The sequence below is a fragment of the Cibotium barometz genome, chromosome 37 (assembly GCF_041138505.1).
Source record: "Cibotium barometz isolate CiBa-2024 chromosome 37, ASM4113850v1, whole genome shotgun sequence".
Taxonomy (NCBI): domain Eukaryota; kingdom Viridiplantae; phylum Streptophyta; class Polypodiopsida; order Cyatheales; family Cibotiaceae; genus Cibotium; species Cibotium barometz.
The window spans coordinates 31,362,895-31,378,869 of record NC_141082.1 but is presented as its reverse complement, the minus strand read 5'-3'; the positions used below and the strand labels follow the sequence as shown (position 1 = coordinate 31,378,869).

Genomic DNA, 15,975 nt, shown 5'->3' with positions numbered 1-15,975 from the left:
AAACCCTGCTTAACGAAGATCCCAAATGCTCGCAATACTTCGCAACTTTCGTGTCCACTCAGTATTCCATATGGGGTTATTGAGAGACCTAAAAAATCTGGCGAGGTAGACTGGTAGTGTACACCTGATTGGTAGGATGAGAGAATCTTGCTACATCACTTGGAGATCCCTGGTATAGGTAGGCTAGACTGTTAGATTCTCAAGTTATGTACGAGGGAGAAGATTTAGACATGGCCATTTTGATCTAGAGAGGAGTCCCTAAACCTATCACCCTAGATGCACTGCTCGTATTTGTGCAAGGACGGTTCCTTAGTCATAAACGCTACACTGGGAGACCTTTGGTATTGCATTACCCATCCAAGTTCTTTTTTGGAGACAATCGGGAGATCCAACTGGGAGAGACACATATCCATGTTCTAGTTCCTCAAGCACCGTAGACTCCTCCCCTCCCAACCTTCCCTCACATTCAAGCTTGAAGCTCCATAGGTTGTAAGTGTAAAAAATAAAAACCGTATTTTATTGTATGGTATCCGAAAATTTCTTATCGTACCAAAAATTCCCGTACGGTATCGTATCGTACGGTATCGTATTTTCGTACCGTGACAACTATGGAATCAAGTATGAAATCCCACGTATGGAATTTCTCCAAGGTTTGAACCATACTTATTTCATAGTTCCAGACTCATACACGTATGTTGTATGGTTGCCGTATGACTCATACACGTATGTCGTATGGTTGCTGTACGAAAAAACTATGCCTACAAGTGACAGGTTTTGGCATTTGCCCACTCCACACTCCCTAGTCCCTACTTATGTAACATGTTACATGATACATCATTGATCATACATGTATGATGTAAACAAGTTATGTAAACAAGTTACAATAATATAAAGTCCAGAGTTTGGATTCTAGCTCTACATCATTTATGTTTTTTCTAATCCCAAAATCTTTGCAGTTTCAAGTTTCTTTGGTTTTTTGTGTCATATGTAGCATGTTTTTCCTTAAATTTAGGGTGCTGTATGGTATCCAACGTATGGAATTTCTTGAAAGTGTGAACCGTACTTTTTTTGTACTTCGATACCCGTATGCGTTTGCCGTATGGTTGCCATATGGAAAAACTATGCTCCATACTTGGATCTTTTTTCTCAGGAGCTTCTTGTGGTTCTCCCACCTCGGCGACCAGTCGACCATGCTATTGATCTCCTTCTTGGCAGTGCTCCACCTACTCGTGCTCCATATTGAGTTTCTTTTACGGAATCTCAGGAGATACAGCGACAACCTACTGAACTTTTGGAGAAAGGACATATTCGACCAAGCAAAAGCCCTTTTGGAGCTCCAGTACCTTTGGATCGACTATCGTGCCCTTAATAAGTTGACTATTAAGAATAAGTATCCTCTTACGCGCATTGATGAATTGTTTGATCAATTGCTCCATGCAAAGGTCTTCTCCAAAACTGATCTTAAGTTTGGATATCATTAGATTCGCATTTGCGAAGGTGATGAATATAAGACACCTTTTCGCACAAAATATGGACATTATGAGTATCTGGTCATGCGATTCGGGTTAACTAATGTTCCCTCAACATTTATGAGCTTGATGAACGATCATTTTCGTCCTTTTCTGGACAAGTTCGTTATTATCTATCTTGACGACATGCTGGTGTTCAGTCGTAATATGGAAGAACACAAGGCACATCTTAAGATCGTTTTCCAAATGCTTTGTGACAATGCTCTTTACATCAATCCAGGCAGAAGTGAATTCTTCAAAACATCCTTGGAGTACCTTGGACATGTTGTTTCAGTAGACGGTATTTCTGTGGATCCGAAGAAAATACAGGTTATTTTATTGGCCAACTCCCACAAACATCCATGATGTTCGTTCTTTCTTGAAACTTGCCAACTTGTATCATACAAAGGTTCATCGATTTTCAGAAATAGTTACTCCTCTCACAGAACTTTTAAAGTCCGCTCCTGCATTCCAGTGGACTGAAGCTGCAACACAAGCTTTGGAAAGTTTAAAGACAGCTTTGACCACAACTCTTGTCATGGCTATTCTTGACTCTACTCTCCCTTTTGATATTTATACGGATGCTTCTGATATTGCCACTGGTGCCGTCTTGATGCAACAAGGACGTGCTATTGCATTTGACAGTCATAAGCACTCTGCGATTCAAGTAAGATACCCAATATATGACAAGGAATTTTTGGCTATTGTTCATGCCTATCGTGCATGGAAACGTTATCTCCTTGGTGCGGATTCAGTGGTGAAAAGAGATCATCATTCTTTGAAATACATCTTCACGCAGTCAGTTATGAATGCTAGGCAAGCATGTTGGGTCGAATTCTTAGCCAATTTTCATATGACAATTAAGTATGTTCTTGGTCTTACCAATGTGGTTGCGGATGCTCTCAGTCGTATGTCGCCAGCTTCGGTCTTGGATATTTCTACAATTGAAATGGATATACCTCAAAGTTTCAAGGATCGTGATTTTGGAAATGCATTTTGAATTCTCAATTCTCAGAATGCAACTCCTTTCGAATTAAAGATTTATGGAGCATATACATTAATGGATGGTTTATTATATTATTAGGATCGTATTTGTGTACCTCATGATACTCATGTTCGAAGAGTCTTGGTGAAAGAACATCACGAGGTCACTTATGTTGCACATCCAGGCATCAACAAGACATATCGTCTTTTGACGGCTACATACTATTAGCCTCAAATGAAGCAAGATGTTATTAAGTTTGTCACAGCATGTATTTCGTGCCAACGTATAAAAGCTAGCAGACAAGTTCCAGTTGGTCTTCTTCAACCACTTCCAGTTCCCAATGAGCGCTGGGAAAGTCTGGATTTTATCACTTCATTGCCACATTCTTCTAAAGGAAATACACAGATTCTTGTGGTGGTTGACAGATTTTCTAAGATGGCACATTTCATTCCGTGCAAGAAAGCAGCCCAGGCTTCCGATATTGCAATACTGTTCATACAATATATCTTCAAACTTCATGGGTTGCGAAAATCTATAGTTTCTGATCGAGATCCAAAATTTATAGGACATTTTTGGACTTCGATATTCAAGTCTCTTGGTACAAATTTACTCTTTAGCTCTGCTTATCATCTACAGACAGATGGACAAACGGAACGAGTTAATCAGATCCTTGAAGAAATGCTGCGTCATTATGTTCAATCTTGATTAGCTTCATGGGAAGAATATTTACCTTTGGTGGAATTTGCTTATAATAATTCTTATCATTCAGCTATTGGAATGACACCTTGAGCTTATGGCCATACTTCCCTTGTTCCTGCCAACTTTGTTCTTCAACATAAAGTGGCTTTAGCAGACCAACTCATTCAAGAAATGCAAGATATTCTGTTACAGATTAAGGATAAGATGGTCAGCGTACAAGAGCAATATCAGCGCACAGCTAATAAGCATCGTCGTCACATTGAATTTCAAGAAGGAGACTTGGTAGTATTATATATCGCCCCTCATCGATACAAGCCAATGAAATCAGTCTTTCCAAAGCTTCGCCTAAGATATTATGGACCCTTTCGTATTATTAAGAAGAACTCGTCTCTCAGTTATAAGTTGGAATTACTGCCTTCTTGGGATAGAATTCATCCAACTTTTCATATTTCTTGGCTCATGAAGTTTGTGGACGGTGATTTTCCAGTTTTAGATGTTTTGGATTATGTTCTAGAAATCGAAGATGAACACATACTCTTAATTCCAGAGACAATTCTTGATGTCACACAGAAAGAAACACGACATAAGCTCACTACAGAATTTTTGGTTAAATGGAGAGATCTTGATGATTTTGACTCTACTTGGCAAAGTGATGAAGACTTCCAAGAATATCCAGAACTTCTTCGGGAATTCTTTCAGAGACAGCCATCTCTTCTTAGCCGGAGTCTTATATTGAGTGAGAGGGAATGTCACGATTGTGACTAACTCTCTTAATCTCTTCCTAATTACTTCTTAATCCCTAATTAACTGTAAAGACACGTGTGAAGGATCACATCCTTGCACATGGGTCACTATCAAAGGACATGTCTATTCATTAAAGACACACCCCTAAGTCCTAAGGACATAACCATTGATTCAAGAGCCACACCCCTTCACAGGGATGTGCCTCTTCAGTTGTACCTTTTCGGCCTCTATTCAAGAAAGGCCCACGTCTCAATGCAATCACTGTCTTTTCCTGCAGTATTTGTCTTATGTTCATTAATTAAGTCTTAATCATGTTAATAAAGCTATACAAGCTTTACATGTAGGCCATCTAGACCATTGTAGAAGCATCATAACTTTATCTGGTATTTTTTTTTTCACATTTTTAAGTATTTATTCAGCATTTTTCCATATTATTATCACCTTTATGCATTTATTGGCAAGACATGAAGCAGTCGGCCAGTTTCAGCCAGCCGACTTGCTCATGTTGTGCATATAAATAGGTCAGCATTGCACCATTCATTCCATCGTATCATAAATCAGCCATCAATGTTGAAGCCTTCGACACAAGGAGCATAAGCGATTGAAGCATTCATCACCTCAACCCTCAGCGTTTCATCCTTCAGCGTCTAGGAGCATCAATGCATGTGTATTCAGCCTTCATCAACCTAAATGCATTAGCATACAGCATTCAGAATACCTTGCGTTTTCTGCATAGAAGCAGTTTTCAGCATACATATCTTCATTGTTTTGCTACTTCACTTTGGTGAAGGTAAAACTCATCATTCATTCACAGCCTAGAAACGGTTCCAATCAGCCCTACCTCAGCCCTGGATTTGTAGCCTTCCCTCATTCCATTGGGAAGAGTCCATAGGCTCGAGATTAGACATCATTGGTGCTTCTACAACCGTGTATAGTTCAGCCCGACTCTTGGACCTGTGAGATCTTGCGTTTGGCTTATCGTCAGTTTAAAGTCGGTCTCTTCAAAGTAATAAAGCAAATACTTTTCCGGTAATGGGATAGGGGGCCCTTCAGTGGGTAATTCGGGACCCCATACGGTGTACAGTTTCTCTCTCTCTCTCTCTCTCTCTCTCTCTCTCTCTCTCTCTCTCTCTCTCTCCCGTCGCCGCTGCAGCAGGGCCTGCCCCTCCCGTCGCCGCTTCTCTCCCCGTCACTTCCTCTCTCTCTCTCTCTCTCTCCCCGTCACTTCCTCTCTCTCTCTCTCTCTCTCCCGTCGCCGCTGCAGCAGGGCCTGCCCCTCCCGTCGCCGCTTCCTCCCCGTCACTTCCTCTCTCTCTCTCTCTCTCCCGTCGCCGCTGCAGCAGGGCCTGCCCCTCCCGCTGTAGTAGCAGCCCCCTCCTCTGCTCCTCTGCTCGCCCTTACCCTCTCTTGAGTAGGGTTTAAATTCAGTACCCCCCTGAGGGGGAGGGGGGGGCTCCCTGTGGGCTATTTTCAGCACCCCCGTGATACAACATGGCCCCTAAACTGAAGTCATTTGCAACCATGGCCTCGAACCCACCCCCCCTTCCACCCCTTATCAAACCTCAATCCCCATGGGAGATCTTCATCATGGGAGAACTGAAGAAATTGCAGCAGGAGGTCTCCACCCTCAAAACTGAGCTGACACACAAGGAAACAAAGATTGCCAGTCAAGAAACAAGGATTGCTGGCCTCGAAGCTCAATTGCAGGACATCAAGAACAAGCAGGAGATTCAGGAAGCAGCCCAAGAAGCAACCCAAAAAATACAGGAAACACAACAAGAAAGCACAAAACCTCAGGTAAAATCAGAGAACTTTGTCAGTGAAGTACTGTCAGTCCTGAAAGAAAATGAAAGGGTCAAAAGCCTGGAAACTTTTGTTCGAATTGGGGGCTTGCCAGAAGATTGGTCAGTAGGTACCAACACAGATGAACAGCTAGAGGGATACATCTTGGATGTAGATATCATAAAGGAACGACTCACTAAAGTGGTACCTTTTATAGACCTTGGTGACCCAACTGACATTCAAATTAAAGGGAAACAGGCTAGGGTTCGATACTATGATATGATTGATAAGATCAAGGTAATGAAGCAGACTAAATCATTGCAAGGTACCTCGGTGTGGATTTCTGATGAGTTGACCCCACTACAACTAAAGAATAGAGCGGGGGAACTGGCCAAAGTCAGAGAAGCAAGGAAACAAGGGAAGTGGGCGGTCTATAGAGGAGGAAAAGCTATCATCAAAGATTTTAAAGGTCCACCCTCCTTTTGAAGGACATGAACTTGATACTTATACATATCTAATCACATTAAGCACATGGTGATTTTACCATTGTAACATGTAACTCTCATGAGTCATGAGAGCTTTGAAGTTAGTTTCTTTTTGATCCCACATGCACTTTTCTTTAACCGATACCCCGAAGTGGATTGTAACCAAAGATGTATTCTGATCTGTCCTATAGGTCAGCTTTGGCCTCGACAGGACGTTAATATATCTTTCTTTCTTTCTTTCTTTCTCTTTCTCTCTCTCAATCTCTTAAAGTTTGAAGTCATAAAAGTGGATTGCTAAACTTGTGAAACTCAGGATAGAGAAGGCTGTGTGTGTGACAAGATCCTTTATTGCGAATACTTCCGTTGCTTGTTACGCAGCATACAAGGTTTACGTCAAGTGATAGTTGGCGTAGACTGAAGTCCCTTGCCACTAGGTGCCAGTGCGTTATGACAGTTAGCGTAGACATGTCCCTGACCCACTAGGAGCATGTCCACTGTACCACTTACACTCCATGTTTGTACTCTGACCACACACCTTGCAGGATAGGTGGCCTCAAGTTTGATAAGAATCTCTCATAGGTGTAGATATCGTGGTGCTCCATAAGAATTCCTGCTGCACATAGTTTATAGGCATTTTGACCTCGAATAGGAATCCATAAAAGAATCCTCAATCCATGAGTTGCCATTTGCTCCATAAATCCAATATATTTCAATAAGGGGAGCTTGAGAGTTCCAATGATAACCATAAGTACTACGCTTCCCAGCCATTATCAATGTCTCCGTAAAACAACTCAAAGCAAGCAACATACTACTCCTTGTACGAGCATACAAGGGTTAGCCTTATATAGTAGTGTTGCATCCACTGCTGGCAGGCTGTCTCCACTTGGGAGAAATGGACGGCTGTTTTGGCCATCTGGGCATGGCTGTCTGAAACCTCCTCAATTCTGAGATTCAGGGTCTTTATAATTGATTTGGGAAAAGGAACGCTTCTTTGTCTTTATGGTTTATTTCTTTGTGGTCTTGGCTGAAATGTGTTCCCCAGCTGCTTTTTTGGTCGTTATCTTCTTCTTTGCCCTTTTTCTTCATGGCTTAATTCATTCCCATTTGCCATGTGCCTCCAGGCAGGTTTAACCTCTCATAATTTTGTACCTGCATCTACACTGTGTGCAAACCCGAAATCTGCCATCCAACATGTCCCTTCTGTGAGGGCTAACAATGGTGTGCTAAACCCTAGTTGCTGTATCCTGTTGTGTACATGTCTAGAAAATGTCTTGGTACATGCATATGAGGACTAGCCAATATGATGTATCCAGGATACACAAGGATATCCAACCAGATCACGTTGTGAGAGTCTTCATCTAGATGCCCGGAGACTTGTCTAAGGACATCTAAGTGACCGAGAACATCCCAAAGACCCATAATTTTCGTAGCCGCATCCACTGCCTAGAGGAGAGAGCCTAGAGGGGATTATGGACTGTTCCATAAACACATGCACAGTTCAGCACATAGCCCCTTGAAGGATGAGTTCCTCACGTGCCTCTACAACTCCAAGATCTATACAGAGAGTGAACTTGCAGTCCTAACATGGATAGGAGTCATGGACATCCCTGGCAGTCACCATATGACATTTTGCTCAATAGCCATTGCTCATTTTTTAAAAAAATCTTGGTAGCTGTGGGGATGCTCTTGCATATCATATCACACAGATAGGCTACACACAATACTTTTTTGGTCTCACAGGCCACTTTGGCATTAAAGCTTACTTTTTCTGTGGTCTTTTTTTCTCCCCTTTTCAGGAATAGAGGTGTCACCTCTTCGCTCCTATGCTGGTGAAAATTTGGAAGAAGTTTGTCGTGGACGGACATTTCATGCTCCTTGCGAAATACGAGCTTAGGTATGCAGCTCGTTCTTCAAGAATAATTTTATGTGGATGGTGTACAATAGGGATCCCATCCCAAAGCCTAATTTTTTGGCAGCCTCTTGTGCTGGTGATATGCAATAGTCAGAAAGTTCTTCAATAAATAATTTAATGTGGATGGTGTACAATAAGGATCCCAAAGCCTAATTTTTTGGCAGGTTCATGTTCCAATGGGTTTTCAAGGAATGCTTTTATTGAAGCAAATAATAAACTTCGATATGTTGTTGTCCTTTGCTGATTTTTCCCTTTTCTGCTGCCCATATTTTCCCCTTTTCTGATGCCCATATTTACTCCTGTTCCTACTTGTTGCTTTCAAAGGCCAGATGCCTCCAGGATTGCAAAACCTTTGACAGCTTGCACCAACATTATTTATGTGCACCCTTAATCCTTTTCCAGATTGGAGGCCACTGTCCGTTCTCAAATTGGGGCTCACAATAGTAACCTATAACATTATTTTGGACCTGCATATTTTTCATCTTGTTATTGACGTGCCCAATGCATTTATGTCAAATTCAGTGTCTTGGTACTTTGTGTCAAACTTTAACCCTAATGGTTTCATTGGGCATCCTTGTCTTGGGATGGACAGTGAGTCTCTCCTGCTTATTTTGGGGAAGTGGGGAAGAGGGTCCTCCTGGGTGCACCACCTGAATCTGATACATCTACAAAGTGTTGATCAAGAACTAATGAGAATCGCACTAGCAATAACAGAGAAGACTTGATTGATTGATGGAATATCTGGGTGTGAAATGTTACTGATGGAATCCAATGGTCAAAACTCCATGGTTTCCCTCTGATCTTGAGGATCTTGATTCTAGACCAGTCTATTGTGAGTAATCCATGCAAGAAAATCACTTCCTGAGGATCTGGTGTGCTATGGGAGGCTGTGCATCTACCATCTTATAGGTTGATCCTATATGTCTAACCTATTCCTCTATTGCTTGGAGGTGTGCCCATGAGCAGTTTCCTCTGTGGATCAGTTACTCTAGGTTGTGAGGTGAATTAGAGATCTTTCTATCCATTGCACTATTGGAGGAGTTGGGGCATTACAGTGGTATTAGACCCGACGCTCATACAAGCTAGCGAGTTCTCCATTTTGAAGCTTGCAAAGTTTGTTTGTTTTCTTCTGACATGTGATGAAATGTGATGCTTTTTTCAGTATGTGGACGAATGGTCTTCTTGAAATAGTTTTTAGCCATTTGATTGAAGGCTTGTGAGGTTTGCCTCTTCTCGTAATACTAGATGTTTTATTCCTGTGTGTAAGCGTAAATTCGTGATCTTCTTTCTTCCCTCCGAATGCATGATTTTCCCATAGAGTTCTTAGGGACTTGAAGATACACCCACATGCCCTTGTGTAAGACTCTCAAGGTCTATTGTTTGGTTAGCTAATACTAAGCGCGATGTTGAGCACTCTTTATGCTTTCCATTGCATTGCTAATTGTAATCTGAGCCCCTTTAGCGCTACGGCAGCGGATGACTTCGGCTAATAACCATAAGTCGGCTAAAACCAGTAGGTGCGTGCTTACTACCATTATAAGGAAACTCAATTTGTGGGAGATACCTTTCCCACTCAGATTGTCTCTTGGAGACATACGCTCTCAGCATATCCTCCATGGTGTGGTTAGTCCTCTCCCTCTAACCATATGATTCGGGATGATCCAAGATGACATGCTTAGGCGTGTTTCCAATTTGGAAAATGCCGATTGCCATAATTGTTCAAAGAATTTGGGATCCTGATTACTAACAATCTCTAAGGAAAACCATAGAGCTTGTACTACTGTCGATTTTGTAGGGATAAACCTAGCCATCTTCGTCATAGGATATGCTGTCGTACGTCGTACAGAGACAACCATGCCAATCACCCTCACTCTCTATAGGGTGTAGCCACTGAAGTCCTCTAAGGGAAGGTCAGATCTCTCTAATATGCCATGGGATCTAATAGAAAAAAGTGAGCAGCCCTCTGCCCTCAACCGCTTCGTGAACTTCCACAAGAATATCATGCTTGGTAAACACGCCTAGCCACACTAGGGGAGTCGGGTCCTGGATAGGAGTAGCCAATCCCGAGGAATAGCTGTGTCGATGTCGATGTTGAGCCTGTCTCTACCCCAGATCTATGTGTCCATCACCGGATGAGTGAGAGCCCCAGGAGGTACATCACAAGAGATTTCCAACACTATTGGGGTGAAACAGGGCTGCCCTCTATCACCCACTCTTTTCGGCCTCTACATTGATGAGATCTCAAGCTTAATTAACGGATTAGGCGGGGCTCGTCCCACACTGGCAGGCATATTGATCCCCATACTACTTTATGCAAATGACATCGTCCTTCTCTCAGACTCAGGCGAGGGGCTTCGGAGATAATTGGATGTCTTACATGACTTTTGCACTCAGCGGGACCTCTCCGTTAACCTTGGTAAAACCAAGGTAATGGTCTTCAATACCTCTCGCCCCTTCACATCCAGATTGAGCTTCACATATAGAGGGGATCCTGTGGAGATTGTCTCATCCTATGTCTACCTTGACGTCACTTTCAGTGGCCCATGCTTTACCATGGTTCCTACAGCACATGCCAGAGTGACACGGGGATATGCAGCCTTGAGCTTACTTGAGCGGCAGTGTTTCGAGGCACATTTTTGGGAGCCCAAGATGAAGGGCTGGCATTTTCACACCGTCATCACACCAGCCTTCATTTATGGAACAGCCTTCTGGGGACCAGATTTATCGAATGAGGATTGGTAGTGAGTTGAGAGGTCCCAGGTCATGCTGTTCTCTCGTATGATCCGCAACAAACCATCAGTTCCACATTAGATTATCTAGGCAGAGTTTGCTGCAGCCCCGATGGTAGTGGATGCAGTCTTCGAGACAGTCACATACATCCATCGCATCAGTCACATGGATCTCCACAGGTACCCGAGGTTTGCCTTGGAGTCCTCAAGACAGCTAGCACTTGAGGGCCACTTTGGAGTATGGTATGCACTAGTTTCCACTCGGTTCTTAGTATAGGGGCTCCACATGGACCGTCCACCCCCCCTTCAGTAATGTTTGGACTCCCCTTTTCTCTGGTTGTCTCACGAGGATACCAACCTGGTTATCCGGTTAGATCTTCTCAACCTCTACACCCATTGCACATGGATCACACCTCCGGAGATCCCCACGAAGATGCACTTCTATAGAGATCACTTCCTCGCACTCATTGAGGATGGATTCATCCAGCAGCCGGGCTACTTGAGTGTTCACATGTCCCATGCCATGCGGATTGCGATTGGCCAGATATGGGTTTTATCCCACTGCCTCAGAGTGGAGACAGGTAAAGCTGAGCGCATCTTTAGAGCCGGGAAGCTCATACGGAGACAGAGAGGAGAGGATCTGCGGATTATGCCACACAGAGGTTGAGACGAAGGAGCATTACATATGCCGCTGCCTAGTATACTATGAGATCCGCGGGAGGTTTTCGTGAGGGATTTGGTCCACTCTCCAGGATCATTGACTTCTAGGACCAGCGTTGCCTAGGCCTCTTCCTGCTTGAGCTTCGCAGACCCAGGGACACCTTCTTGAGAGAGCTTCGGCCCCAGTCACCCCACCCCCTCCCTCTCCAGCCAACCATCACCAGTTTCTTTCGGACCCAGGAGATGGAGAACACCGAGATAGTGGATCTTGTTCCACCCTCCACGAGCTGCTCTAGACCTACCTCGCTCGAGAGGAGTTACCTTGGACCGAGCCTCTGCACTAGAGTGTGCGGGACGCCCCCAGCCCCCCCCCCCCCCCCCCCGTTTGCCATGATCACCTCATTAAGTCCAGATCCAGGACATGCTCCACCGCCATCAAGATACCTTTCCACGTGACATAGCTGAGGGAGACCTCTTGGCCATACTCATTAGCCCCATGCTTGATATTTTGGAGAGTGGTATACCATCTACTCGGAGCTGATGTTACTCTTATGTTTCTGTGTTCTTTGTATTCCATGGTGAGTTTCGATGGACAGTTTTGTATCACCCCAGTGAGATAGCTATGTTTATGTTTTCTTTCTGTTGTATTTTTTATTCCATGATGCGATATGCCTGGACATCGTTGTATCACTTTGGTCTCATAGGCCCATTGGGTCTTTAGTAGACCCTTAATATATCTTTCTTTCTTTCTTTAGTAGACGCTTTATATATCTTTCTTTCTTTCTCCTACACATCCGGGGGTAATTGCTGTGTGTGATCCAATCGCCTTGGGACTTCGCAGGTCTTGTACTCAACGCGTCTCAACCACAAATGGTTTACTTGGATCCACGATCAACAACATGAGTGTGGAGGTGACCAGCTCCTTCAATGCTCGAAAGCATCGATCGAGTTTGTCATTCCAAACCAGTGTAGGACTTATCTTGCCTTTCTTGCTGGTCACCCCCTTTAGAAGTTGAGTCAATGGGGCTGCAATCTTGGCATAAGCCTTTCCTGCCGGATTGGTTGTACCTGTCGGTTGACCTACTCATCGTTGTCTTCCACCCAGCGTCACAACTGTCTTGTGCTGTCACGTCCAGTGCTCGCCAACAGCAGCAGCTCTTGGGACGACTTGTGCACGTGTAGATCCACGTAAGCACATACAAATTGGGTATTTTATGAGAAATAGTAAAATCATCAAATTAAAGCTTCTCCATTCTCTAAAATTTGTGGCTTTTAAAAAAATTGAGTCCTCTGCATCAACTTAAAGCCTCCTTGATATCCAAGATTTGGTGATTTTCTAAATTGAAGCCTCCCACATCGAATTAAAGGAGTAGTAGCATGGAAGTGCCAATGAAAGAGACCATTCTTCATCGACATACGTGCGAGAAGTTTTTAAAAAATCCAAATTAAATCTTTATTTTTTGCTTTATTGTGCGTCCTAGGTTCTCTAGCCGAGATGTCCCCCAAAATTTGATAAATAATATTGGGGTTTTTGTAAGCTTTGTTTTTTATAAAAGGCTTTGTGTTTTTTACATATCCCTACTTAGTGCTTTGGGGATGCGCTGGGGGGGGGGGGGGGGTGGAGTGGGAGGGTGGGAGTAGTCAAGCTCTTAAATCAGGCATGACAGGAGGGTTTCAATTGTTGGCGCACTGTGTTCTTTTATATCATGTGTTGTAGTTTAGAGTCCAAATGGCCATGGCTATTGATCGTCTCTCAAACAACACCTTGTTGACTCCGAAGGGGGTTTTATTGGAAATTCAGAGTCTAGTCAGTGGGAATGCCCTCTTAGGTGTGAACACCCTCTATATGTGAACTTGGTATGAGCATGTGAACACTCCCTATGAGTCATAGGGAGTGGATAGGTGTGCTTTGTGTCAACTCGTTGACTTCGAAGGATATTGGATATTCGGAGGCTAGTAGGTGGGACCGCCCTCTTAGGTGTGAGAACACACTCTATATGTGAACTTGTTATAAACATGTGAACACTCCCTATGAGTCATACTTTGTGTCATTAGTGTGTGTGTCCAACATGTGACATGTGTCCAGCTATGTGTCAAAAGATAAGGATATCCCCTAGCCTACAAAAGCATTGTACTTGGTGAGTATCAATCACTTCTATCAATCTAATCATATCATTGAGACATCTTACACTATTCGACACTGGGAGAAGTCTTCTTGATGGGGGACTTCAATGCACGGACTCAGAGCAGACAGTGCGAGATCTATGACTTTGAGGATCCCTTGAGACTAGAGCCGCTAGCTACAGAGGATATAGGGACCACTCGGATCTCCGCTGATGGAGGAGCTAACAGCACTGGATATTACACCATTGGTTTACAGTGAATGTTGTTACATGTGCATGGCTTAGAGAGATTGGGACGCTGATCTTGCCATATTGTATATTTCACTTTGGATATTTTGCTATATCACCAGATTGCAATCGAGGACGCTTGCCATTTTTCAAGAGGGGGGTATGTCATGACGCTGTGAAAATGGAACAGCACAAGTGTGGGCATGGTGATTGCTGAGCAAAATAAATAATAAATGATTCATGTTTGGGGTGCCTGGACAAAGAGAATGATGTGTGGACATCTTCAGGTGTGAAGAGGGACCAAGAACATTAATATTTTTAATGTTCTAACCATGGGTGGCCCCTAGGCCTAAGTGGCCCTTAGGAACTTTAATAAACATTAAAGTAAGGGCCTTAGGATATTTTTGAAGGGAGGAAACTCCACTTTTGGTACACGCCTCTCTCATCTCTCTCTCTCTCTCTTGCTTTTGGGGAAGCGTGCAAGCTACATGCGTTGAGGAGAAGGGGAAACGTGAGTCGACTGGCTGCTGGTGTTTGATTGCATACAGAACTGCCCGTATAGACAGGCCGTACAGTACTGGCCGTACAGACCTAGAGACTGCAGGCCGTACAGAACAGGTGACGGCTGTGGTTGCAGGCGACGCTGGCGACCAGAGACGGCAGGCTGGTTTCCGTACAGAACAGGCCGTACAGATCCTGGCTGTACAGTCCACGTGGCTGCTGTACAACTGTAGGTACAGGTTCAGGCGGCGCTGGCAGGAACAAAGAGCAGGCGGCTGTTGTGCAGGTGCTGACCTGTACGGTACAGGCGGCTGCAGACCTTTACGGAGAGGTACAGGCGACAAGGAAACCTCTGTCCAGCTGGTACAGTCGGGTATAGTGCAGACTCGTACAGCTGGTACAGGCGGAGGTGCATCATTCAGGCAGCAGTTGCAAGCGCAGAGACTGTACAGACAGGTACAGTAGGGTTTTACTGACCTGTACGGAGAGGTATAGCCGGCTTCTGTACTGTTCAGTCCTGAACAGATTGCAGGCGGTGCATTTCTAGCTGCAGGCGGTGCTTTATCAGAGCTTAGTGGTGCATCAGTCAGGTGGTTGCAGGGGGGAGAGTACAGATAGTCTTTGTCGAGTACAGACTGGTACGAACTATCCCACGGGTGCAGAACCACGCATTGAATTGGTAAGCTCTGAACTTGTCCATCTTTCTTTCTTTCCACTGGCTAATGTCTGCTGCAAAGTTGTGTCATCTGGCCCCTTGTGAGAGGAGGGGTATGGCAGTTTGAAGGGTGGAAACAGAGACTGGACAGTGGATGTATATTTGAGCTGAGTTGTGGAACCATGTACATGGAATATGCCAGATGTGTGCTCAAGGTTGCCCTGCTGAATTGTCTTGGTTGATCACAGGGAAGTACAGTGTGTTGCTTTTGTGGGACACAGATCTGTGTGTGAATCCTCTGTGCTAAGAGGTCTTGAGGGTTGCCAAATTGGACATACAGGTTTATTCTCCTGGCTGGCTTTGTTGTACTCAGTTTTACATCTCATTGAATTTGAATAAAGAAATACAGAAAGGGGCGCCAAGCTTTGGGGCCAACAGGTGTCGATTTCATTTCAGTTTTGGGGCATTCTAGCTCCAGTTAATTTTGTTATTTATTTGGACTACAAGTGGAAGGGTGACTGCTAGTCTACCGCACTTTGGTTTCTACCAGAGGCCGGTTTCAGTTTCTTTCTTTCTTTCTTTCTCCCTCCCCCTCTCTCTCTCTCTCTCTCTCTCTCTCTCTCTCTCTCTCTCTCTCTCTTTCTTAGGTCACTTTGGCCTTTTGAAGACGTTAATATAACATTTCATTTCATTTCTTATATATATACCCGCTAGCACTCTACTATGAGGAACCTGCATAGAGGGGACCCCTTCAGTCCAAAAATGGAGGGCTCTCTAGACACATACACTAGAGGTGAAAAAGAAAGGAAATACAGTAGAGTATGGAGTAATACACAGAAGATCATGGATTCCCATGTTAAGGTAGAAATGACAGCCATGAAGGAGGTATGCAAGTTGCGGGACTTGGAAATCGAAAATATCGAGAAAAAGCTTGGAGAAATACCAGGGGTAGATGAGCTTATGT

General features: G+C 44.0%; 2 protein-coding genes across 7 annotated transcripts in view; both read left to right on the top strand.

Annotated features, from left to right (window-relative positions):
- The window catches only part of LOC147617168 (UDP-N-acetylglucosamine diphosphorylase 2-like), a 155,308-nt gene that overhangs the window by 133,523 nt on the left and 5,810 nt on the right, over positions 1-15,975 (top strand). For 3 of the 6 annotated variants that reach the window (XR_015262387.1, XM_086776776.1, XM_086776773.1), the window contains one exon: positions 8,000-8,097. Coding sequence is in view for 4 of the 6 variants with exons in the window: in XM_086776776.1 (XP_086632902.1) it covers positions 8,000-8,097 (98 nt within the window). In the remaining 2 variants the exon portion in view is untranslated. Of the gene's footprint in view, positions 1-7,999; positions 8,098-8,279; positions 8,355-15,975 lie in introns of those variants that run through there. The other 3 variants (XR_015262388.1, XM_086776774.1, XM_086776775.1) reach the window with 2 other exon arrangements.
- On the top strand, positions 5,372-6,343 carry LOC147617169 (uncharacterized). Its single transcript, XM_086776778.1, has one exon. The coding sequence runs from the start codon at positions 5,428-5,430 to the stop codon at positions 6,202-6,204; it is 777 nt and encodes a 258-aa protein (XP_086632904.1). The 5' UTR covers positions 5,372-5,427; the 3' UTR covers positions 6,205-6,343.